This window comes from Saccoglossus kowalevskii, chromosome 10 (assembly GCF_978046115.1).
Source record: "Saccoglossus kowalevskii chromosome 10, keSacKowa6.1, whole genome shotgun sequence".
Lineage (NCBI taxonomy): Eukaryota > Metazoa > Hemichordata > Enteropneusta > Harrimaniidae > Saccoglossus > Saccoglossus kowalevskii.
In genome coordinates this window covers 2799513-2826768 of record NC_140650.1, presented here as the reverse complement: position 1 = coordinate 2826768, position 27256 = coordinate 2799513, and the positions used below count along the sequence as shown (strand labels likewise).

The window sequence follows — 27256 nt, the reverse complement described above, 5'->3', positions numbered from 1 at the left end:
AATTTCATCTCCAATTCAAACCAGAATAATTTTATAACAAACAAAATTGAGTATAGTTCCAACACATTCCATTTTATTTTCAATTTAAATCTGGTATAATTTGTTAATCAAAAACAAGTGTTATTTATTTCCTATTCAATTCTAATGCAAATCAGGTAGAATTTCATTTCCAATTAGAACCAGTATAATATTTTCAATTGATATTTCTATTATTTCATATCAATTCAAATTTGGTATGATTACAGTAGAATATTATTTTTTCAATTCAAACCACTAAAAGTGACTTACTTCATTGTCTCGAAACTGTTCTCTAAGATGAGTTCTTAATTCTGCTATGATATCGTTACAGTCCAATTGTATGCTATTAAAAGATGGCATATGTTGATATTGATGTAACACTGTCCTGGCTTTAGTGTAATATCTGCAATGTAATACATATAACAATGTAACACTGTCCTGGCTTTAGTGTAATATCTGCAATGTAATACATATAACAATGTAACACTGTCCTGGCTTTAGTGTAATATCTGCAATGTAATACATATAACAATGTAACACTGTCCTGGCTTTAGTGTAATATATGCAATGTAATACATGTAACACTGTCCTGGCTTTAGTGTAATATCTGCAATGTAATACATATAACAATGTAACACTGTCCTGGCTTTAGTGTAATATCTGCAATGTAATACATATAACAATGTAACACTGTCCTGGCTTTAGTGTAATATCTGCAATGTAATACATATAACAATGTAACACTGTCCTGGCTTTAGTGTAATATCTGCAATGTAATACATATAACAATGTAACACTGTTCCCACCATAACATGTACTTACTTAGCTGCTGATCACTGGTCATCAGTTCACTGCATTAAATGTTTTGTTTGAAAAAAATAAATCGCTGTTTGACACGAAAATACTCATTGAATTGATAACAGAATATTCTTTTAATTTATGAACAAGAAAAACAAGATTTTCGTTTCTATTTATATTTGCACTTGTAACATTAACTATTTTCACTAAATATTTTAAATTAGTTGAGGTTTTACTGTACTTTCTAACAATTAGTTACCTGACAGCTTGTCCATATGCCTTCATTTCAATGCACTTCTTTAGTCTTGCTGGCAGTTCAAATAAAAATTGCAGCTAGAGACAAAATAGCATGTAAGTTGAGTTTGTTAGCACCATGGTTGAACACAATGCATAAAAGTTCATCTCAATTCTAGTCATATTATGATGAAGGGGACTGAGAAAGGCACAACACATAATTTATGGATTAGAGATTTAGACAGTGCGACTTTACAATAATAAAGCAGAAGAATTGGAAGAAAGTCTTTTAGCAATGCTAGTGAAAACATTTTGCCACAATGCAATACACAACCACCGTCCCTCAACACCTTGAGGGACGGTGACACAACACAGTGAAATATTTGCTCAAATTTAAGTCCCCCAGTATAGGGCACTCAAAAAACTTAAAAAAAATTTAAAACTTATTGTTCATATATACCACCAGTAGATGCGTGTAATCCCTGTTTTCACTGCATAAAACATACATGATATGATATGAATTTTATTCAGTACAATGGCCTCAGGCCTATGGTACAATTAATCAAAAAAATAGAAAAATACATACAGAGGGATTCCTTTAAATAATTGTTGAATCTACTAGTCACAACTGGTTAAATAGATTGACTCTATGTTTAGAAGCGTAGAATACAAATTTTGAAATTTGAAGTACAGATAAGTTGTCAAACTGCATTAAACGAGGAAATTTTTCGTAAGTCTGATTTGACAGATAAAATATAGGTAAATATTTGTTTCTATGATTTACATAACGTGGACATACCAGGCAAAAATGGTATTCATCCTCAACCAACCCTAAATTACATAATTTACAGATTCTCATATTCCTCGGTATGTTTAGTTTACGATCAGATTCAACCCAAAGGTTGTGGGATGATGTTCTAAGCTGACATAGCGCAGAACGTAACTTGTTGTTTTTTATTAAATGCAAATATTTTTCACATCCAAAATCAATTTAAAATCTCTGTATTTATCGAGTTTAGGATAATTGTTGAGATCTGTAAACCAAGTTGGTTTGTACGTATCATGAACTCTTTGGGTGAATAGAGACAAAAAGAACTGTTACAGTTATCTTCCACGCCTTGGTTTAAACCAAACAAAACCAAAACCGTGCGAAAATAGTAGTTCTTTGACTTGGAAAGCCCAACATTTACGGTTGTTTTCCGCTTCTTTATACTGGAAAAGGTAACATTGGTAAACATAACGCTGTGTTTGCATTTTTGAAATTTTCAACCAAAATTTAATAATACGTATGTAACACAAATGGATTAGTGGTAGTCTGCCTAATTCTCCATAAATTACAGGATTTGCTGTGGTTGTAAGCAAATTTAAAATAAATTTACAAAACTTGCGATGTGTTTCCTCAATATTTACCCCTTTGTCAAAACCCCAAACTTCACTGCCATACATCAATATTGGTAAAATTTTACAGTCAAAAATCTTTAAATACATTTGTACATCAATATCACTGTATTTTGCTAGTATCTTTTTTAAAGCAAATATTGCTTTACTCGCCTGCTCGGCAATCACTTTTTGGGATCTAAACCAGCGACCATTATTGGAAAAAGTAATACCCAGATAACAAAAATGAGGCACAACCGGAAGTTGTTCACCACTGTAGTGCCATTTCTCATAATGCCTTAATTTGCCGGCATTTCTAATCAAAGAAAGCTTAGAAAGAACTCCCATGTGCTGAGAGTATTGGAGACACATTAAATATAATTTGAAATTACTTAGCTGAAAACTAATTATGCAAATCAGAAAATTAACATGAACAGATTTGATTGTAAAACTAATGAGGTCTGCGCAATGTAACAAAAACTCTATGTGCCAAGTTTAATTGAAATGTGATTAGAACCAAAAAATTATGAATTATTATGCTAATTGGGGAAATAATATGAACAGAGTTTTACCCCAAACTAATTAGGTTTGTACATTGTCCTAGAGCATCTTTGTACTAAGTTTCATTAAAATGGAAATTAGTACTTTAGATATCAGTGTGAAAGCTTAAAATTGGTTAATTATGCAAATTGGGTAATTAATATGTACAGATTTTAACCCACAATTATCCAGGTCTGTCTATTGTCCTACAGCATCCATGTATAAACATTCATTGATATGTGATGATTACCGTAAAAACCCGCAAATAAGCGCCACCCTCAATTAAGAGCCACTCAGTGAAAATTTGTTACATTTGACCCTCCATTAAGAGCCACCAAGAGTTGAGTGGTTTTGTCAATAAGAACCCAGAAATAAGTGCCAGCCACCCGGTTGTTTACAATCAGGCAGACACCGAGCTTATCGTGCCTCACTTCCACCTGCATTGTTTATTGCCCCACAGAAGGTGTGAGACAAATAAAGATTATCCCCATAACTTGCCTGATGTCCTGTGTAATTGAGAACGGAAGAATGATAGATGAAAGAAATGCACTGAGAGCGTGAATGTGACTGTCAACTTGTCCATTTTATATTTCTGACACACAATCGACCAATTCACAAACTATTCATAGTAACTACTAGTATGTTTTTTGCCGAAACACCGAAGGACACGTTGAGATATTCATTGTCAATGTTGTCTTTATAACCATGTAAAGAACGTCACGATTTTAGAACGCCTTTATCGGAAAATCAGAGATATCGAAAATACATTCTCACAGACGGACCGGAACAGGAAGTCAGCAGAAAACAAAAGATTTTTTCCTTAGCGTGGGGGGAATTTGGTTAGCGTGGGGGAAAACAGAGGTGTTAATCCGGTCACGGCAACGTTTGAGGGATCGTGACGTAGCTCTGACTGTGAGAATGTAATGATTACGCAGCCCACTCTCGCTGATCGTGATTTTGGGTTATTTTTAGCATTTTATTTGAGACGTTCGTTTTTGGATGATTCGAGACAAAATGTTCAGGGAAGTAACAAAATAACTGGCATTAGTTTGGAGAGGACTCTCTTGCCGAAAATAATCAAAATTGAAGTCGAATGGATTAGTTCCACAAACTTGTGCGATCAACTTGTCTTACAGCAAAGTGAAGTCTACATGACCCGCCTGACCCAGATATTTAAATTAGCTATTTGTGAGAATTGAAAATAATCTGAACTTGTACCAATCAGAAAATGCCTTGTAACAGGCCTGGGCTTTCGTGAATGATATCGTCTCTCCGATTGGTCACAGGAAATTATTTTTAATACATGTAATTGTTACTTTCTCGGTATCGTTTCGTATTTGGTTATATAGGGGTGGGGCTATAGTTTGACCCTGTTTGCGTGGACTGTGAAGTACGTGAATATCATTATAAGCTGGCTTGATTATGAAACAGGAAATATAAACCAAAGCTGTACTGTCAGACGTCTAGCGCAATTAAAACAATGCCCAAGTACCCAAGCTGTACAAATCTATAGAAAAACGTGTTTTTATTTATTGTTTTTGCCATAAATACAAGTGATTGGGCATCATTTTTATCATTCGTTCCATGCTTCTTTTGCAAGTATGTCCTCTCCTGTCACTGCTGGTCAGATCAATTCTATCCGAAACTATTTTATATTGTCACCAAATCAACCACCACGCCAGCCACAGCCACGCAAGTTATTCCCAGTTTTCAAGAAAAAAGTTTGCCGTACCAAACTTGGTAAACAATTGTACAAGTGATTCGAGTGTTGGGTCAGACACTGAGAGTGCTACCAAATCCGACTTCAGGCATCGCTACGCATTGTCAGTGAAACGTGACTTCAGGCATTGCTACACATTGTCGATGAAACGTCGAATCGTCGTATTTATTTGACATTTGTTATTCCCATAACAGTATTTTTACAGAATAAATTAATTGCAATGATACATCATTAATAATTACTTGTCTGTTTTGGTTGTGTGTGTGTTTGCCTATCCCCTTACCTATTTCACAATGAAAAAGTTTGATGACCCTGGTTTAAGAGCCACTGGCTACAGGGTTGTCAACATGTTACCTCAAATAAGCACCACCCAGAAATGAAAGTGTTACAAAGTGGCTCTTATTTGAGGGTTTTTACAGTAGTACCTGAGATATCAGTGTGAAAGTTGGAAATTGGTTAATTATGCAAATTAGGTGATTAATATGCACAAATATTTACCAAAAACTAATTGGGTCTCTGCATAATTTTAGATTCATTGAAATGTGATGATTAGTACTTTAGATATCAGTAGAAAAGCTGAAAATTAATTATGCAAATTAGGTAATTAATATGCACAATTATTTACCCTGAAACTAATCAGATCTCTGCATAGTCCTAAAGGATCTATGTACCAAGTTTCATTGAAATGCGATGATTAGTACTTGAGATACCCGTGGAAAAGCTGAAAATTAACTAATTATGCAAATTAGGTGATTAATATGCACAAATATTTATCGGAAACAATCAATCTCTGCATAGTCCTTGAGTATGTAAGTACCAAGTTTCATTGAAATGTAATGCTCACTACTTATATCAAAAGCTGAAAATTAATTAATTATGCAAATTAGGTAATTACATGTACTGATATTACCATAAAAACTATCAGGTCTGTGCAGTGTCATATGACATCTATGTACCAAGTTTCATTGAAATGTGATGATTAGTACTTGAGATATCAGTGGAAAAACCGAAAATTGACTAATCATTATGCAAATTAGGTAATTAGTATCCACGGATTATTAACAAAAACTAATCAAAACCTAGCATTAGTTCAGAAAATCTATGTACCAAGTTTCATCAAAATCCAATGAGTGGTTGTTTAGATATCAGTGGAACAGTCATGGAACCACTAAAAAATAGCTAATTATCATGCAAATTAGGTAATTTATATGCACGGATTTTTACCAAAAACTAATCAAATCTGCGCATATGTTCAGAGCATCTATGTACCAAGTTTCATCAAAATCCAATGAGTGGTTCTTTAGATATCAGTGGAACAGTCATAGAACAGAGGTATGTAAATCTGTCGAAATGGACATAGTGCGAGTGGTTAGTGCTAATAGCACTAATCCGAAAAACTACTAGATCTAGTGCTAAAATGGCACTAGATCTAGTGCAAAAACGGCACTAGATCTAGTGCTAAAATGTACATAATGCGAGTGGCATTGATATTGCGTTGTCAACGACGTCAAGACATCCCGTGATTCTCTGAAAATAAATTAATATTTACGTAAAATTGTTGTATCTTTCATTCATTGGAAATGTGCTACAGTGGGAAAATTGAGAATGTCATTGTCCACGTTTGTCGTAATACTAATAGACCTTTGGAACAACGCGATCGGCCGGGAAACTAGCTGAAACAGTGAAACTGCAGGTCGAACTGCGCAATTTTTACAAATTGTGAATAGATATACTGTATGAAATGGTATTGTGGGGAAGTCCCGGGTCCCGAGGTATGTAAGGGTGCATAAATACGCCAGTTGCGAGTGGTGAGTTGCGAGTAGCAAGTAGCAAAATGTGTCAGTTGCGAGCGCTCGAAAGTGTCAGTTGCGAGCGCTCGAAAGTGTCAGTTGCGAGCGCTCGAAAATGGCAGTTGCTAGCGCTAAAAATAGCAGTTGCTAGTGGCGATTTGTATGTAGTTGCGAGTGCTAGCTACCTCGGCATTGTGTGAAATAAAATTAAGTCCAATGTCCTACCCACTTGTTTTCGAGTTACATGTGTTGAAAGGTAGCGAAATGTTGAATGTCTACGAGACTACACTAAGCCAGTGCGAGCGAGTCTGGCCGCTAGATCAATCGGAACTATGTGTGGTACGTACACTAAACCACCGTCCCTCATGTGTTGAGGGACGGTGACTAAACGTAGCAGTTGCGAGCGAGTCGGGCCGCTAGAACTGTGTGAATAATAAAAATAACCCCTCGCCTCCGATGTCTTAGCGGCATATTTTCTTGTTGCGAGGATTTAAAGCGGACTTGTCTGAGATTGTTTGTGGGAAAACAAATCTTCACTCGAGATCTTTGTACTCTCGTTCCCGTAATCGCCGTTTTTTTAACCGAGAAAAATACAAAATCACTGTAAACAGTGTCATATCGTCGGTTCATTCGAAATATCAAATTGACCTTTGTTTGAGTTTTATGTACAGCAGACGGTACAATGCTCTGATTTTAGGTAACAGTGATATTTGTTAGTACATCCATGTTCTCACTAACAGTCTTATTTTGCGTTAAAGTGACTGTGGTCGAATGTCATTTTTATGTCAGAAACGAATCATTGGAATGCAATTTTATGACGGCCCTGTTACACATTCAGAACGTACAGATAGGTGTCATGTTCGGGAAAATATAACAGATGAAACTGATCCCATGCTAGTCCCTTGGTGTGGTGTTAAACGCATCCTGGTCTGAGGTCGCGAAACAACGAGACCGACGGCATTTTATCTTGGACCAGCATGCACATTATTGATGAAGCCGCTATATTGGTCTTTATTGTTTGTCACCAGTTGACGCCTTCACAAAAGATTAAAGTGGCAATCGGTTAATTGCTGAATAAAGCTAATTCTAAACAGCACAACAATAACAAACGCGATGTGCTGTCAATCTCCACCCGCGCTTCGCCTGCAAAATTTTGCATGAAGTGACAGACGACTCATCAAACTTTAGGAATAAACATTAAACTCCAATTGTTGCAGTAAAAATAACGCGAGGTGTTTTTGAATACAATTTATATACATACATGCATATTTATCATACACATTTTTGCTTTTGGGAGTGAACCTACCACAACGGGAAACAATCGTTCCACATTGCGTTTTTTTAATGTATGCCCTTTTTGTAATGAAATGTTTGTCACATTAGTACAGTGTATGTAAACAAAGAATATTATTTTGACACACTTGAAGTAAGACGTCAAAGAGCGACATACTCTAAACAACGACAGTGGGTGACTTGATTACGCTTCATTGCGTTCAATATATATTTTTCGCCGGTCATTGTATTCAATCATGGTCCTACATATTTTTGTGACAACATTATTTTCTGTTAACGAGTTGAACTTGCCATATTCCATTGTATCCAGTCGATAATTATTCTCTTTCAACAACTGAAGCCGCCCACGCCCCATTGTATTTATTCGACAAGTGCTTTCTGTCAACATGTGTGTATTCTCACACACTTATTAAATGCTTTAAAGTTTCCATTAAACCACGGAAAAAACGTGCATTATTTCATTGATATTACTGTCATCCTACCGACGACCCACTTGGACTTGGCAACATCGACGCAAATCGCACGGACTAAACGCATTTATTTATTATTCATTGTCTGTTTCTGTCCTATAGACAGGTCGTGAGACTGCTATCTCTATTCTGTGAAGACATTCACATTGACCGCGTTTGGACACACATTCAGGATGTGCTTTATACACCTTCGTGAGACTCCATCCGTTTGCTGACTTCGCTGTAGTTAGTTTTTTTCTTGTCGTCTCAAGATTATTGCAAGTTTACAATTATCAAAACGCTTACATTGTTGGTTTAACCATTTAGCTCCATGGTTTAACCCCGCGTTTAACCGGATGCGTGTCACACAATTCTCGATGAATGGAGACACCGGGATTTCACACCTAGAGTCGGCTTCACCTCCATCCCAACCGACCTCGTGATTTAGACAAAACATATTGACTCAGTTCTAGTAGGAATTACATATAATTCCCTCACTTTAATACTTGAAGATGCAATTCAGAATTTCCATGTAACAGCCGAAAACCTGAACACAGTCGCCCGACCGTGAATAAAGGCAATCGATTTATAGCATGTCGGGGCTATCGGCGATTTCGGGTACTGGACATCTCGACCCCCAAAAATATCGACCCATTTTTCGTTGGACATCTCGACCCACCTACACCTATAGCCAAAACAAAATCAGATTGAACATTCATAAATGCAATCAAAGGCGCCGACCACGCGCCTTGGAAATAAATAGAACACGTTGTGACACAGTCTCACCAGCCTCTTTCGCTCATGCAAACGCACAGACACGCGTGCTATTTTCGTATATTGAATATGATGGCAAGGGAAAAGAAACACCGGAAAAGACAAGTTTAAATCATGTTTGTATTGACACAACAAGAAAGCAACAATCTACCAGTGAATGCGTATTTATCAATCATCAAACTAAACATTCAATGTTATATAGTATAGTATAGTATATTTTATTTGACTCAAATTAATGAATTGGAAATACATTAACCATGGTCAATAATCATACACAAAAAAAACACAATAACAAGAAATACAGATATAAAGAATAAAATAAAATGTTAAAACAGATAACACTAACAACTATTAGGTATTACATTGTAAAAATTATGTTAATATACATGAAGCGGACTGTGGCGTTTATGTACTTTCGTTGTTCATTTCACAGCACGCAACCCTTGAACATTTTTTGAATTGATCCATCGCACTAGATTGCTCTCTGTAGCCGGTGTTTCAAATCAATAGATGTCGATCAACTTTGAACTAGATAGAGGTTTGCGTCGCCACATTGAGATAGGGTCGCCTCGATGCGAAGGGTCGAGATGTCCAGGGTGTCTGTGTCGAGATGACCAATTTGGGACGAAGTGTCTTGAGTCGAGATGTCTAGAAATCGGCGATTTCAATGAATATAGATTTAGAATATCAATACATGTCAACACTCGCCACAAGAAAATATGCCGCTAAGACATCGGAGGCGAGGACTTATTTTGATTATTTCACATAGTTCCGATTGATCTAGCGGCCAGACTCGCTCGCACTGGCTTAGTGTAGTCTCGTAGACATTCAACATTTCGCTACATTTCAACACATGTAACTTGAAAACAAGTGGGTAGGACATCGGACTTAATTTTATTTCACACAATGCCGATGTAGCTAGCACTCGCAAGTACATACAAATCGCCACTAGCAACTGCTATTTTTAGCGCTAGCAACTGCCACTTTCGAGCGCTCGCAACTGACACATTTTGCTAGTTGCTACTCGCAACTCACCACTCGCAACTGGCGTATTTATGCAACCTTACATACCTCGAGTCCCAGTAAAGCTTGGTGGGTTGTGCGTGTACTGCGATTTTCACGCAATCCTGTTGTTACATTGTATCATGGAGGAATATGATGTAAATTGTAACCTCGCCGATTTTTTAATTTTTTAACGTGATCATATTATGTATGTCTAGACACTTTCTCTGCAATAATATTTTTTAGAAGCCCTTAGGATTTTTTGTTGTAGACTCTCGAAATCTTGTTCTTGTTACAGTTGCTAATAATTAAAACATGTGAAGTAACAAGTTCATCTGTTGAATTTCCGGTTGTGAAATACGTATTTTAACCCTCACAGCTAAACAAACCCAGTGTATGGTCGCGTTAAAAAAAATGGGACCAAGAAATCGTCAAGGGCGATTTTTCGGCAGTTTTTAAATTTATTTTTTAAAATATTTTGTCGTAATTTATCGGACATTTCAATCGTTCCTGACGCCTAAATCAGTCTATTAAGTTTTTATTCAAGAGCGTGTTTATTTTGACTAGCGTAAGCTCCGTTTGGACAAAGAGCTGTTATCACTGTAAACAATGTGAAATTATTCTTCTTATGCTAAGTTCATCTTTGAAAACAACTATTTTTATTTTTAAAAAAATCATGCCATTTTCCCATCAAAATCCAAGCCAAAAGAGCGTACTACAACATCGTCAAATCTCTTCCGCGTTGCGTTCAATAACATTAACATATTTAAATGAGCTATGGTGATTTGAACGCGTTGGCATCGTCCAGCATTTTGATTGGTTAATTTGCGATTTGACCTATTAGCTCAACTCATGCAAGAGAAGCGCATGGCGGATACCCTACCGCATCGACCGTTTATATCATTTGCTTACGATGAAACCATGGAACTATAATAGTTCCATGATGAAACTAAGTTGAATTTTATTTGAATTTCATAAAAATTATCGAATTTTTTTTTTGCGTTATTATAATCACTACTGACTAATAATCAACGTTTGTGAAACGTAGCATGTCCGGATTTTGCTGCAGTTTATGCAGCTCTCTTGGTCGTGGTATACGTTGCGGGGCGACCAGAGAGCTGCAGTTCCCTTCCCTAAAGAAATGCACAGATTTTTAAATATGTCAGTTATGTATCATTAAAATTGTGATTTTAATAAAATTACCTCGACTTGCAGGAAAAAATAGACAAACATGTTCTCACAAATATATCTGTTACTGATTACAGCAAGCTTTAAGCAAATTTGCCCGTGTAAATGAGACTATTTCACGTTAAAACTGTGCCGAAGTGGAACCTCCGATTGAACGCCGCCATTTCGAAGCTGACCTCTATCACGTGACTTGGCTCTTTCAGTGACGAGTGTAATCACGTGACTACAGCGGACGGCCATCGGCGCCTGTCTGGGACAGCGCTTCATGTGACGAAACAACGGCAGACGGCTTTTTATAATTTTAATTTCATTTCACCATTAAGTGACTCATCTTTTTTTGAAAAAATCAAATAAAGTACATGTATTATTAAAAATATTTTTTTCAAGCAGTTTTATTTATATATTGTGAAAAATCTAAAAATAATCTTGTAACTTGCCAAAGAGTGTTACAGGTGACAGGAGCAGACAGCATGGAATTCACAAAAGACAAAATTGTTGAGTCTTTTGACCAGAATCTGAAAGATATTTTAAAATTTGACCTAAAAGCTCAACAAGTAGAAGGTACTACTTGTATTTTAAATAATATACACACATTGGCCATATTACCAACAGGATGGCAAAAGTATGATGTATATTTTACCACCAATGCTCCTCAATATTATGCGGAAAGAGACAACAAGCCAACGGGGTAATGGGTTTCAGCTTTAGAACATTCACTAATGCATTGTCAACAGTTTCTGAGGTTTTAAGTCTAGATGCAATGGATTGCCTGCGATACCCTTTAACTTTCTTCTGGAACTCATCTCCACAATTAATGCAAGAACCGAGTGTATGGAAAACGAAGACCCTGGAAAACGAAGACCGAAGACCTAAGACGCTGGAAAACGAAGACCCTGGAAAACGAAGACCATGGAAAACGAAGGCCCTGGAATGTTCCTATGACGTCAATGATACATGAATTCGTCCAATATCGGGCATTTACTTTCATTGTAAACTAACTTCCCCTACGAAATTCTTCATAATAAATTAAATTAACTACTTTTAATTTTGAAATTACAACGTTAAGTACTTATTTTCGTTGTGAACTCACAACGTGCGTATATTGAATGCGAAATAATACGTATATGTATAATTGCATTTTACTAAACATATGTAACATATGTAAATTATTTTTCGATCAGTTACGTTGCGTGCATGGTTCTGTTAAATCTAATCAATCACGTCATATATGAGTTCTTAAATAAATTGCGTGACGTTATTAAATAGTTACCAAATGAAATTACGTACACCCCGATCGCATGGAATTACGTCGCTATTGGTCATGGTCATTAAATGACATGAATAAATTATGTTAGAATACAAATGCATATTGTCACGTTACTGATTAAAACGTATCCAATGGAACTCCGAAGTTAACTTTACTGACACATGATTGAATTTGCAATTCCATCCCGACCTCATTTAATTATGGTGAGTACGTAATGATTTATTTACGTACTCGTATAATAACGACATGCATAATTCTACTGCAAACTCTATAATAGCGTGATGTACTTAATTTAATTGCGAACTCGTTCAATAACGTGATATACTTAATTTCATTACAAACATATATAATCCAACACGAGGATGTAATTCAATTGTCGCCCCTCGAAGACAATAGAAATACCTTCCCGGTTCCAATACGTATACTGGTATTTGGTGCTTATTAGAAGTACTTGCACTTTGAATATATTCGCATGTATAGTTACAAAGTTTAATCACGCACTTTACTTATAGATTACAATTTCATACAGACAACCAAAGACATTTAAGGATAAAATGCAGTTTTTTTCTCATTTTTGACCGTTTTTGCTTTTTTTGGCTTTCCTGTACGATGGGTTTCATATCTATATTTTGTTAAAAATAATTTAAAAATAATCATTAAAACCAACTTTAAAACACAGTTAAACTATTATTATGAAGCGCTTTGCTTACGTTTTGTTTATGTTTGAGGGATGATTTGCATATTCACGCCACTTAGCGGTTCCTGATTGACAGATGATATGTAAATTAAATAAGAGTCAAAAGTTTCATAACAGTACTATTTCCGGTGGTAGGGGTCGCGTGTTGTGATTTTGTGCACAGTTTACCGCGGTTTTGTAACACTAGTTGTAATATAAATAACCCAATAAATTTTCCGATTTGGAGCAGTGTCTTCGATATTATGGATGAGAATGTAAATGCGTTGTACCCTTTTATGCACGTACCGCCCCCTGTTTGTTCATGCATTGATTATGTCAATATAACGGGAACATTCAGAGTGCCGCTAAATGATACTTCTCGGAACGCACTTTCAAGTGCGACTATTCTCATATTATCCGTACATTTATCTAATTTGTCAGTTATCCTTCATAATGTCATAGCTATCATGTGAGCTGGTAAATATTGTAACAGCGACTGTGAAAGTGACCGTAATTTGGCATGTTCCCACAACGACGTGCCGATTATGCAAACCGGCCATTATCTCAGTTTCTTTTGAAGCACTTTTTTGAAACTTCAATTTGAAATAGCGTCTGAACCGCATGTGGGATAGTTCTAAAATTTCACACAGTGTTGTTAGTACTTTGAACATCAAAACGGGGTCGGTTCGTTCAGACACCGCTATATATTAAACGAAACCATGATGAAATTAGGCATACTACTGGGTTTTACATTGATTATATCCGCAAATGTGTATGAAAATAATTTATTATGAATATTTTCCAATGAAATTCGTACGGGAAGTTAGTTAACGAGTTCACAATGAAAGTAAATGCCCGATATTGGGCGAATTCGTGTATCATTGGCGTCATAGGAACATTCCGGGGTCTTCGTTTTCCAGGGTCTTAGGTCTTCGTTTTCCAGGGTCTTCGTTTTCCATACACCCTGCCATTCTCAATTTTCAGTTAAAATGTCAACTGCGCATGCTTCGTCATTGTTACGTGATCAGGTCACATGACAGAGGTCATCTTGAAATCCGTCGTTCAATCGATTAAATTACGTTCGGTCTAATTATACACAGAAATATATACTTTTCAAGAAGAAATAGTCTTTCATTTTCGGTCAGTAGATACCTAAGATGTTTGTGTTTGCAAGGATAACTTGTATTCGTTTTAAATTTCATTGAAATCGTTCGATAACATCAAAAATAGCGTGCGCCCCGGGATCCCGGGGCGGCGAACTGTGCGGTTCTCAATGGACGCGATCTGCAGCTCTATGGCCGCAACGTAATATCAAAATAGTTTAAGCGGCCAATAAGAGCTGCTAAACTGCAACAAGTCCGGATTGAACATCTGTGATCGCTTGCCGGGATTGTTAATGCAGTTGTGTTCGTTTTTATTAGAAACGTCGTTTAAAATATACTTTTGTTACCAATAAAATAAAAACAAATGTATTTGAAAAATGACACTGGGCGACACTTTAATGACATTTCAGGTGGTCTACTTTTTAATTCAGCAATAATTATTAATTATTGTTAATTCTGCAATAGTTTCTTTCGTCTTGGGTGGCCCAACTCACGGCGTAGAAAGTCTGTGTAGTTGGATACAATGAAAATGTCCCCCCAAAATATTTGATTATTTTTTTTTTTATATTTTGAACCCCAAATAAGCGCACATCAGCCGTGAAATCCCCAGGACGATTTTTCGGATGGGCGAATTTACGGCAGAATCCGGTATTATATAAAGAAAGTATTATTATGGACATCTCACGCATATTGCCAATGTTTTATACTGTTTGCAGTTTGCATATGAAAGTGGTTGTTGATGCCCCTCCTATTATTCGACGTCGTTGACAATGGGATAACAATGCCACTCGCACTGTGCACATTTTAGCACTAGATCTAGTGCCATTTTAGCGCTAGATCTAGTGCCATTTTAGCACTAGATCTAGTACTTTTTCGGATTAGTGCTACTAGCACTAACCACTCGCACTACGCCCATTTCGACACATTTACATACATGTAGAACAGCTAAAAATTAGCTAATTATCATGCAAATTAGGTAATTAACGAACATTGATTTTAACCAAAACCTAGCATTAGTTCAGAGCATCTATGTACCAAGTTTCATCAAAATCCAATGAGTGGTTCTTTAGATATCAGTGGAACAGTCATAGAACAGCTAAAAAATAGCTAATTATCATGCAAATTAGGTAATTAACGAGCATGGATTTTTACCAAAACCTAATCAAATCTGCGCATTGGCCCAGAGCATCTATGCACCAAGTTTCATCAAAAACAGATGTATGGTTCTTGAGATAGCAGTGGAACAGTCGGACACACATACACACACACACACACATACAGACACACTAACTGCAAAGACTCCCATTTTGTGCTTTGCACATGGGAGTCAAAAACTACAATTTTTGTTTTACTAATATTGACTTTAAGTTTCCATTTGTCTGAATACTCTGATAAATCGTTCAGCAGTCTTTGTAAACCAACTGCATTCAAACTAAAAAATATTAAATCATCAGCAAATAGGTAGTAAAATAATTAAGTAAACCAACATATACACCTGAAAGTCTGTGCTCCAAATAGTCACCGAGGTTGTTTATAAACAAAGCAAACAAAACCAACATATACACCTGAAAGTCTGTGCTCCAAATAGTCACCGAGGTTGTTTATAAACAAAGCAAACAGAACCAACATATACACCTGAAAGTCTGTGCTCCAAATAGTCACCGAGGTTGTTTATAAACAGAGCAAACAAAACCAACATATACACCTGAAAGTCTGTGCTCCAAATAGTCACCGAGGTTGTTTATAAACAAAGCAAACAAAACCAACATATACACCTGAAAGTCTGTGCTCCAAATAGTCACCAAGGTTGTTTATAAACAGAGCAAACAAAACCAACATATACACCTGAAAGTCTGTGCTCCAAATAGTCACCGAGGTTGTTTATAAACAAAGCAAACAGAACCAACATATACACCTGAAAGTCTGTGCTCCAAATAGTCACCGAGGTTGTTTATAAACAGAGCAAACAAAACCAACATATACACCTGAAAGTCTGTGCTCCAAATAGTCACCAAGGTTGTTTATAAACAGAGCAAACAAAACCAACATATACACCTGAAAGTCTGTGCTCCAAATAGTCACCGAGGTTGTTTATAAACAGAGCAAACAAAACCAACATATACACCTGAAAGTCTGTGCTCCAAATAGTCACCGAGGTTGTTTATAAACAGAGCAAACAAAACCAACATATACACCTGAAAGTCTGTGCTCCAAATAGTCACCGAGGTTGTTTATAAACAAAGCAAACAAAACCAACATATACACCTGAAAGTCTGTGCTCCAAATAGTCACCAAGGCTGTTTATAAACAGAGCAAACAAAACCAACATATACACCTGAAAGTCTGTGCTCCAAATAGTCACCGAGGTTGTTTATAAACAGAGCAAACAAAACCAACATATACACCTGAAAGTCTGTGCTCCAAATAGTCACCGAGGTTGTTTATAAACAGAGCAAACAAAACCAACATATACACCTGAAAGTCTGTGCTCCAAATAGTCACCGAGGTTGTTTATAAACAGAGCAAACAAAACCAACATATACACCTGAAAGTCTGTGCTCCAAATAGTCACCAAGGTTGTTTATAAACAAAGCAAACAAAACCAACATATACACCTGAAAGTCTGTGCTCCAAATAGTCACCGAGGTTGTTTATAAACAAAGCAAACAAAACCAACATATACACCTGAAAGTCTGTGCTCCAAATAGTCACCGAGGTTATTTATAAACAAAGCAAACAGAACCAACATATACACCTGAAAGTCTGTGCTCCAAATAGTCACCGAGGTTGTTTATAAACAAAGCAAACAGAACCAACATATACACCTGAAAGTCTGTGCTCCAAATAGTCACCGAGGTTGTTTATAAACAAAGCAAACAGAACCAACATATACACCTGAAAGTCTGTGCTCCAAATAGTCACCGAGGTTGTTTATAAACAAAGCAAACAGAAGAGGTGACAAAATAGATCCTTGTTGAACCCCACATAGACATTTATACGTTTCCGTTACCCCGTTTGGGCTTCGTACACGAGACTTTATATTGCTATTCATAGACTGTACAATTTTGAAAAAGCGACCATGAAGACCATTTTTTAGCAATTTAAAGATTAACATATAATGATTAGGATGGTCGAACGCTTTTTCAAAATCGACAAACACACAATAAAGTCTGCTCTTAAGAGTGAAATATCTATTTATGATGGTGTCTAATATAAACATATTATATAGCGTACTATACGACTTGTGAAATCCAGCTTGATTTTCGTTTCAAGAGCAATTTCTTTCGACCCATTTGTTCAATCTGGTATATATTATAGAAGCAAATACTTTACCCAGCAGTGATAATAATGTAATTCCCCTATAGTTATTAACATTTTGAATGTCACCCTTTTTGTGTAGCGGTACAATCAACCCCATTACCCAATCACTCGGAAAGTAACCAGCAGAATATAACTTATTAAATAATTTAACTAGTAAAACTGTAAATTCGGTGAGACATTTTTTTAACAATTCAACTGGTATGCCATCATACCCTGTAGCTTTACCACTTTTCATGTCATGAATTACTTTGTTAACTTCCTCAAGTGTAATTTCGCTCCCAAGTTCGTCACAATTAATATGATTACAATCCTGGTCACTTTCTTGAAAGTTAAAATTGTCCACAAACTGTTTAACCTCTTCGTAAAAAGGGTCCACATCAATTTCACCTTCATTATAACTGAACAGGTTTCGAAAATAACCAAACCATTCATCGTTAGAAATATTTAAAGAAGGGTTATGTTTATTTGTTTTTAGCAGGGACCAAAAGTTTTTTGAAATCGTTTGTTTGGATGCTTCCAGTAGTTTAAATTTCTCTCTCTCTTCAAATTGTTTTTTCTTTAGTGCCAATAATTTCCGATAACTGGCTTTTTGCTTTCTTAGGTTATCGAGCGAGTTATGTGTTCTGGTTCGTCTAAATTCATTCAGTGCTCTAGTTGCCATGGTTTTTGCAACGGAACAATCATGATCATACCAAACTGTTGAATTTTCATGCTGCCTTGGTAAAACATGAGTGTGTACCTTCTTTAGCAGGGAATGTACACCACTAAGCTTGTTGATTTGTTGTCTTCTGTCCTGCAGTGTATTACTTATACTGGCACTAAATGATGTAATCTTAGTCATGTTGCTCACAAGACCATCCATCTCATATTCCATCTTCTTAAAATCATTTTTCATCTACAATAAAACAGAAAAACTTCATTACAACAGGCAAAACATAGTGAAACCATTGCAGTTTTGCATTCTTTGAACTGCTTGTATTGGACACCATTGATAATTTTGATTCACGTATTAGATTAAATGTTGTTTCTCATTGATATTCTAATCTAAGCAGTAGATTTGCCATGGGATTACAAATAGACTTGAAAATTTACATACTTTGTGATATCCTAATGATAACCTTATTGTTATACATCTATCAATCCAATCGAATGGTGTGTGTGAACCTAGATGGCGATGGTGAAAATTATACAATCTTTTTCGTAATACCTTTCTTTTCAGACATTTACGCCATCTTGAAAATACCGAGTACTGAGTAATTTCTCCATATTTGGAATTTGCATTTCCTAATAAAGTAGGATGCAGATATCCTGTGCAATACTGCAAGATTACAGCGATATAATGATATACATGTACTTACCTTTCTGATTGTATCTGTAGCACTTATAAATTTATTGTAATTTTCATAAACCAATGTCTGCATGTCACTGTCCAATGACTTTATCTCTGTGTGACATAAAACGTTACTATACTTCAATGTGATTAGGCCAAGTGTTGTTTGGATCAATAGAGAAGACAGATACATACATTTGTATGTAGTGTTTTATTGTCATTCATGTACAGAGAAATGTGCAGAAACATGAACTATGTGTCACAAGATATAGAGTATACCCGTAAATAAACAAGCTATACATGGCACAGTCCCTGTTAGTTATCAAATTTAAGATATATACCGGTAGTTTTGTTTATAGTAATATACATGTAGTTATATAACATAATATAAACATGTCAGATATATGGATCTGAAAGATGATGCTTGATGATGATGAATTTTTAACATTGGAATGATCGACATTCAGTCATCTTGTATCTGATCATCAAACGAGGACTTGTCCATATTGAGAGATATTACTCTGGAACAGCATTTATTAAAAGAAAATGGACACTTTTCAGCTGTTTTGAATACATCTGTTTATCTATGACATGAAGTATAATAAATATATTATATATATAAACATAACCACATTCACTCAACAAAATGGCGACCAGTTTGTTGTTTTGAATCTAATTTGAAAAATAAAATGATGTGCATCAAGGTCCCATAATGTCCAATGTATGTACCAAGTTTGAACAAAATCCGTCAGTAAACAGCTGAGATCTGGATCCGGAATGCCAGAAATGCTTGAATGTAATCAGTTCATGCATGTCTAAGATATAGGAACGGATGTAGGCACGAATGCACAGATACTCAGAGGTAAATCCATAAGTCTTCGTTTTCTGACTGTGTCCGAATGGGGACTAAAAATGTAGTAGATAATCTACTGTTGTGCCAAATTTTCCCTACAGTGACAGTCGTTATTCGGCCATCTTTGATCTGATTATGAAACACACTGATATGTATGATGTACATGTATGTGCCAAATACAAATGAAAATGGTACATAAATTGTGGAAATACAGTAGTAAGGCCAAAAAGTCAGATGGCTGTCAATCGGCCATCCTTGACCAGATTTTGAAATAAATTGTCATGGACATGCATCCTAACATGTATAAAGTACATGTATGTGCCATATTTGAATGAAAACTGACAGAGCACGTCCAAGATACCGCATAAAAAAAACAAAAAACAAGATGCCTGCCAGTCGACCATCTTTGATCCAACATGTATAATCTATGTACCAAGTTTGAATGACAACTGACAAAGCATGTCCAAAATACAACATTTTCAAAAAACAAGATGGCTGCCAGTCGGTCATTTTGAATCAAATTTCTAAACCACTAGTACCTTATGTGCATACATGTATGTCCCACATAAGATACAAGGCACATGCAAAGAATGAAAGGAATCGGTCCACAGGATTCTTAAATATGACTTTGGACAGACTGATGTACGGACGGACGGACACACGGATGGATGGACAGACTCAGGAACTGATGGACTATTGGGGACATGTATCCTAACATGTATGATCTATGTACTAAATTTGAATGAAAACTGACAAAGCATGTCCAAAATAAGACATTTTCAAAAAACAAGATGGCTGCCAGTCGGCCATCGTTGATCCAATTGTGAAATAAATCGTCATCAACATGTATTCTAACATGTATAATCTATGTACCAAGGTTGAATGAATACAACATTTTCAAAAAACAAGATGGCTGCCAGACGGCCATTTTGAATCGAATCGCTAAACCACTGCATGTGCATATGTCCCACATAAAGTACTAGGCACATGCAAAGAATGAACGAAATCGGTCCAAGGGATTCTGAGATACGACTCCGGACAGACGCACGGACGGACAGAGACCGAATTATAAGTTCCCGTTTTCGGACTTCATCCAAATGGGGAGTAATAAACATTCTGGAAAAGACTCATAGTGAAAATCTGAACCACCATTGTTACAGTTGGTATCACCTTTTGTAGTGAACAATCATAGGAATAAAACTATGAAAAAAAATATGAATAATTATGATTGTTAATTATAGCATTTCTGCCTAAAATGACTTATTATTATTGTTATTATTGTTATTACATGTATTATTATTATTATTATTATTGAGGTTTATTTCAGATTGAAAAAGAATAATCCATAGAAGTTAAAAAATATGTACCCATCAACAAATTCTCTTGCTCCACACTTTCCATAAAACACTACCCAACAAAATAGAAATGGATAATGCAGCTGTAACAAGTGGGTTGTCAAACAAGTGCAAACGTGAAAGAAAACTAAAACACTTCATCCTAACAATTTCGTCAAATGTTAAAAGAGATAAACCAACAAGCATCAAACTATTGCTTTGAACATAAGAGTGTTTAAAACTGGACAATTTTCGAAAAACTTGTGATTGAGCTCTGTGTAAATTACAATAAGACTGAATGGTGTAATGACACAATAAATAAGAACAAGCCATGCATGGCACAGTCCCCGTTAGTTATCAAATTTAAGATATATAGTTTTGTTTATAGTAATATAGCTGGAATATAACCATGTCAGAAATATGATTTTTTAACATTAAAATGATTGAAATTTGTATCTGATCGTCAAACAAGTACTTGTCCATATTGAGAGATATTGCTCTGGAACAGCATTCAAAATCAACCATTTACATGTATATATATATAACATGATGTATAACGAATATATGAAATTTGAACATCATCAGTCAAAGCATTTAAGAGACATGGCTCTAGAAGCCCAATCATTAAAACAAAATGGCCGCCAGTCATCCATTTTGAATCTAATCTGACAAATAAAATGACGTGCATCAGGAACCAGTAATGTCTAATGTATGTACCAAGTTTGACAGAATGCCAGAAATGCTTGATATTTGATGATTTTTTAGCACAAAAATGACCACCATTCGGTCATTATGAATATGATTGTCGAACCAATATATCTGTTTATCTATGACATGGTGTATAATGAATATTTAAAATTTGAACATAATCAGTCAAAACAAGTCAGAGATATGGCACAAGAACGACATTCATTAAAACAAAATGGCCGCCAGCCGGCCATTTTGAATCTTATCTGAAAAACAAAATTATTTACATGAAGGTCCCATAATGTCTAATGTATATACAAAGTTTGAACAAAATCCATCTGTAAACAGCCGAGAAATGCTTGATTTTTAGGATTTTTCAGCACAAAAATGAACGCCATTCGACCATCTTAAATCAGATCGTAAAACAACATGTTGTGCATCAAGGTCCTATAATGTCCAACGTATATACAAGGTTTGAACAAAATCCATCTATAAACAGCTGGGAAATGCTTGATTTTGATGATTTTTAGCATAAAAATGGCCGCCATTCGGCCATCTTGAATCAGATCGTGAAACAAATTGACGTGCATATGTATATCATGTGTGATGTATGTGTGAAGTTTGATTGTGATTGGTCCAGGCATTTCTAAGAGACAGGTCCGGACGCACGCACAGACGCACGCACGCACGCACACACGCACGCACGCACACACAGAGGTCAAAACATAAGTCCCCGTTTTCGAACTGCGTCCGAACGGGGACTAACAATATGGAACATCACAAAAAACAGAGAACAAATTGCACTTAACAGGAAATGATGCAAACTAAAAATCACGAATAATAACATTGCCTCTAACATAAAACATTCTAGTCTTGTTACACCATCTCTATCATCTTTAAGATCAGAGGTTATTAAATGACCCAAATATTTATATACGTCAACATACTTAAGAATTCTACCATTTAAAAGGATAGACACTGGATTAACTATTCCAATGCGAGGTTGAAAAAGCATACATACAGTCTTCTTTTCATTAAAGAGAACTGAGCACCGGTTACCGAACTGGCCACATGCTATATTATACATGTATTGGGAATACTGAAAATCTACATTTTACATTCAAGTAGTTTCAGAGTGAAATCACTTAGACATAGATGCAAACAATTGCTGCATTTATATCCTATGTCATTCCTATGAAAGATCAGCCTTTTTGGTTGAGTAGCTTATCAATCAAATTTCATTATTATTTATTAAATACCACATACGTTTAACCATATCACTTTCTCTTCCCATTAACTCAGTTAATCTCTTCTCTTTTATCAGCTTATTGAGGTAAAACTCAGGTTTGAAGTGAGCCCCATTGATATCACAAGGGTCCACATTGGTTTGCCCTGTATCATCATCCATCCCATAATATAATTTCAACATTCCATGTTTACGTCGTCTTCGTGTCTCCTCCAGATCCATGCCTGCAAAACAAGTTATACTTATGAAGCAATAAATAACTTGGAGCAATTAGGGTTTCCTTATGCTGATTATTCACAATGTGGGTGCTATTTATTCCATTGGCATAGTTGCATCAGATGAATCCATTGGTTATAATGCATACATTACGGTTAGTTACCATGCATATACAGTGTATGTACATTTGTGAACACTTTAAAATAGCATTAACCAGCTTCACCTACCGGTAGGTCAAATAATAGAAAATATTTGCCAAATTTAAGAAATTGTACACTTTTGTGCGTTATTTATCTATACTGAACACAATGACACGTTTTAGAATAAGTAACCATACATTAGAAATAGAGAAAGGGCAACATCTCCAATCCAAAAAACCTCTAGAAATGAGAATATGTAAATATTGTGCATAAAGAAAGATTGAAAATGAACAATAATTCTTCATGGAATGCACAAAATACAGACTCATGACCGTTTTTCATTTTAAAATAATTTATATTACACTTTATTGTTGTACACTGATAGAAATGTTATTTCTGAAGATGCAATAAAACATCATTATCATTATTATTAAAAATGTCTGCTACCAGTGACCCACATACAAAAATGTAGCTCAACCTAAATCCTAAACCTACATGTAATGTGTAACGTACATAAATCATTCAATATTATTATTTTTTCAGGATGCAATTCCGGTTTCGGATCTTATACACAACCGACTGTTTGTTTTACATATATGAGAAGATCCAAATTACAAGTTGCAAGCCACCCTAACTCTTGTCACAGTTAGCCGGCAAGAGTGACTTGAGTATTCGTTTCCGGTCTCTGCTATGAATCTGGAAATCGGGAACCGTATTATCCTAAAATATTGTACTCGTGTACTGTTACACATAGGAATTAGGCTACATGCCACTATTCTGTATCAGTGCTACGTTATCATTACCAAATACAAGCTTCAGAACCACATTTTTCAATATATTAAAAATATATATACGAAATTACCTGCGCTGGACGCTGCCATTTTCTCTTTCGAACTAAATACAGGAAATGAGGTCATCCCACAATGCACTGCAACACAGCCGCCATTTGCGGGCAGAAAAGATGTCTGATATGAGAAATATTCGTGATATATAACAACAAATTTTCGGTGAGTCAAATTATTTCAAGTAATTCATAACTGCTAGTATCGACAGTCAACATTGGAGTCGACTATATGCCTTGTCAAATATACAATTCATCACTTGTATATACACACTTGAATTTGTGAAGGTTATTAGGTAATGCTTCTTTAAATGAATAATATAGATTGAGAGAATGTGAAAAACAAGTTATGGAGGAGGGGGGCGAAATAAGTGAACAGGTTGACCCGCTTGGAATCGAATGTAGAATACCTTCCCCTTCAACCCTGGATCTGGGGGTGTGACCACACAAAGAACAACATATGTGTATTGATCACGTGATTTTTTTTTTTAAAAAGGTTTGTGTATTGTTTGTCTAATTCGTGTTGGCAGTGTGTGCTTTTGGCAAGTATGCATAAGGGTATGTGACACTGAAAGCCTTGTCAAAGAAATTGATTGTGTAAGAAATAAGTGCATATATTATTCTGGGGAGAAAGTGAGGTTTGGGAAGTATAAATATCAATGACTGTACATTGCATTTTGTGGTTTGAAACAAGTTGTTAAAATAATAATTATTTAATATTAAAAATGGTTGCGTATACCAAAATTTACACCTTTGTTGTACACCAATGCCAGTGCTTCTGTTCAAAATAAGTGTAACTTACCTCATCAAACCTGAATCCATTGATTAAATTGTACAAGTTGTATACTCACAACACAACAAATTTCACAATTCAAACTGAAACAAGAGTCTTTTATAGACAGATTAAATAACACTGGATTGTTTTCACTGTGTGTGTTGATGTTGGTTGGATTCAACTGCCATTGGAATTTATAAAGATGAAGGAATGCCTTTTGTTTTATGAAACTTTGTTCACAGTAACTGATGAGTTGATATGCATCCAATTTTAATTATTAAAATTACATTAGTAATACTAGGTTGATAGGTGTGCAAATATTCTGTTGATTGAATCAACAGGGTTTTAACCAGCAATAAAAGTGTTTCTTTCCGAAAAAGTGATGCTGAGTCTATTTTTAAGGATGATTTTTTATGCATTTACATGTTACGGATATGAATGTTAATGAGGTTACATGACCATATATGATCATCTAATTAGTCACATCTTTAATATCATGAATATAATGAATACATTGCACAAGAGATATGACTAACATATGACCTCATCATTATGCAAAACAGTAATATCTGCAATAATGGCCAAATGTGAATGCAATAATTCAACTCTTCCTTCATAGGAAAATCTAAATGTCTCAAATTGTCCAATATTGAATTACGCCACAATTCACAAATGTTGTCAGGACCAATTACAAACAAGTACTGTCGCACATTAATACAAAAGTTATTCATCATCTTCTGCCTTCTAGTTTGAGTTTGTTTTTTAATGTTCCAGTAGTCTACTGTAAACACTAAATTATATCATGGAGGTAAAATAATTTACCTTCATAATCATTTTAAATAATGTTGTTTTGATTTGTTTGTTTTCAGTGTTATTAGATTGACTTAATAACCATGGCAACCAGAGTAGGCAGCCGTGTGGAAGTAATTGGTAAAGGTTTACATGGAAAAGTGGCATATGTAGGATCTACATTATTTGCAAGGTAAACAATTCATTTTTTTTGTTTTCAATAGTCCTTAACAATGGGGACTATCTAATTTTAAAAATAAGGAGCTGCCTTTACCTTGAAAGTCCCAAAAATAAAAGTACCACGAAAAAAATTAATTGAAAATGTATCGAATACTGCACCCAGAAGGCAAACCCCAAATATGGTAAAATGATTGAATCTATTGTTTTATATAGTGGTAAATGGATTGGTATTATATTGGATGATGCTAAGGGTAAGAACAATGGCACTGTTCAAGGGAAACGTTACTTCAATTGCCAAGATAACCATGGTATATTTGTAAGGCAGTCACAGGTAAGAAACACTGTTTATTCAATAAAAGAGATGTAGTTCCTCCCTCATTCTGAATACAAGTGTGAATCTTAATTTGGTTAAATCACTGTTCAATCAGTTATCAATTAGTGTTCAATCAGTTATCAATTATTGTTCACTCACTGTTCAACCACTGTGTGCAATCACTGTATTCACTGTTTGATCATTGTTCAACCACTGTGTGCAATCACTGTACAATCACTGTAATTACTGTGAAATCAGTGTTCAACCTCTGTGTGCAATCAGTGTGCAATCACAGTGCAATCAGTGTTCAATCACTGTGAAATCACTGCAATCAGTGTGCAATCAGTGTTCAATCACTGCAATCAGTGTGCAATCACAGTGCAATCAGTGTTCAATCACTGTGAAATCACTGCAATCAGTGTGCAAGCAGTGTTCAATCACTGCAATCAGTGTGCAATCACAGTGCAATCAGTGTTCAATCACTGTGAAATCACTGCAATCAGTGTGCAATCAGTGTTCAATCACTGTGCAACCAGTTTTCTACCACTGTGCAATCACTGTTTAATCATTGTTCAATTACTGTGCAATCATTGTTCCGTCTACTCATTTTCATTCTTGCTTCGTTTCTATATTAAATGATAGACTAGCCTAGTTCATGTTCGTTGATGAGTTTTTCTTTTGATATTTTGAAATTAGTAAGGTCTGAGCTGTATTGTCCTGTTCTTATATATCCTAGGTCATGTTATCAGCCATCTGTGCATGAATGCATTGCTCTCATTCACAATTTAGTAAAATTCTGGTTACTCAATTACATTTAGATCAGCTTGTTAGAAGAAGGAAGTACACCGTCATCTAGTAATGCTTCTCCAACACCATCACCAACACCCACACCAACTCCAGAACCTGTAAAGCCAGAGAAAACAGCCACGCCAAGACCAACTGCTTTGAAATTACCTGAACGACATGGAGGTGAGTATATCGGTGAAATTGAATGATATATGT

At 35.6% G+C, this 27256-nt stretch overlaps 2 protein-coding genes across 5 annotated transcripts in view; one reads left to right on the top strand and one right to left on the bottom strand.

The window, feature by feature from the left end:
• Positions 1–24661, bottom strand: part of LOC100378509 (vacuolar protein sorting-associated protein 51 homolog) — a 109633-nt gene extending 84972 nt beyond the window's left edge. The window contains exons 1-7 of one of the 2 annotated variants that reach the window (XM_085504154.1): positions 24608–24661; positions 24219–24321; positions 23021–23224; positions 18909–18994; positions 18290–18445; positions 1076–1149; positions 289–421 (exon numbers count right to left, since the gene is read on the bottom strand). In XM_085504154.1, coding sequence (XP_085360280.1) covers positions 289–421; positions 1076–1149; positions 18290–18445; positions 18909–18994; positions 23021–23224; positions 24219–24273 — 708 coding nt within the window. In that variant the 5' untranslated portion in view covers positions 24274–24321; positions 24608–24661. Of the gene's footprint in view, positions 1–288; positions 422–1075; positions 1150–18289; positions 18446–18908; positions 18995–23020; positions 23225–24218; positions 24322–24607 lie in introns of those variants that run through there. The other variant, XM_085504153.1, reaches the window with a different exon arrangement.
• The window catches only part of LOC100373853 (dynactin subunit 1-like), a 105013-nt gene continuing 102031 nt past the window's right edge, over positions 24275–27256 (top strand). For all 3 annotated transcript variants that reach the window (XM_085504151.1, XM_085504152.1, XM_085504150.1), the window contains exons 1-4: positions 24275–24363; positions 25842–25954; positions 26155–26272; positions 27073–27223. In XM_085504151.1, the coding sequence (XP_085360277.1) occupies positions 25866–25954; positions 26155–26272; positions 27073–27223 (358 nt within the window). In that variant the 5' untranslated portion in view covers positions 24275–24363; positions 25842–25865. The remainder of the gene's footprint in view (positions 24364–25841; positions 25955–26154; positions 26273–27072; positions 27224–27256) is intronic.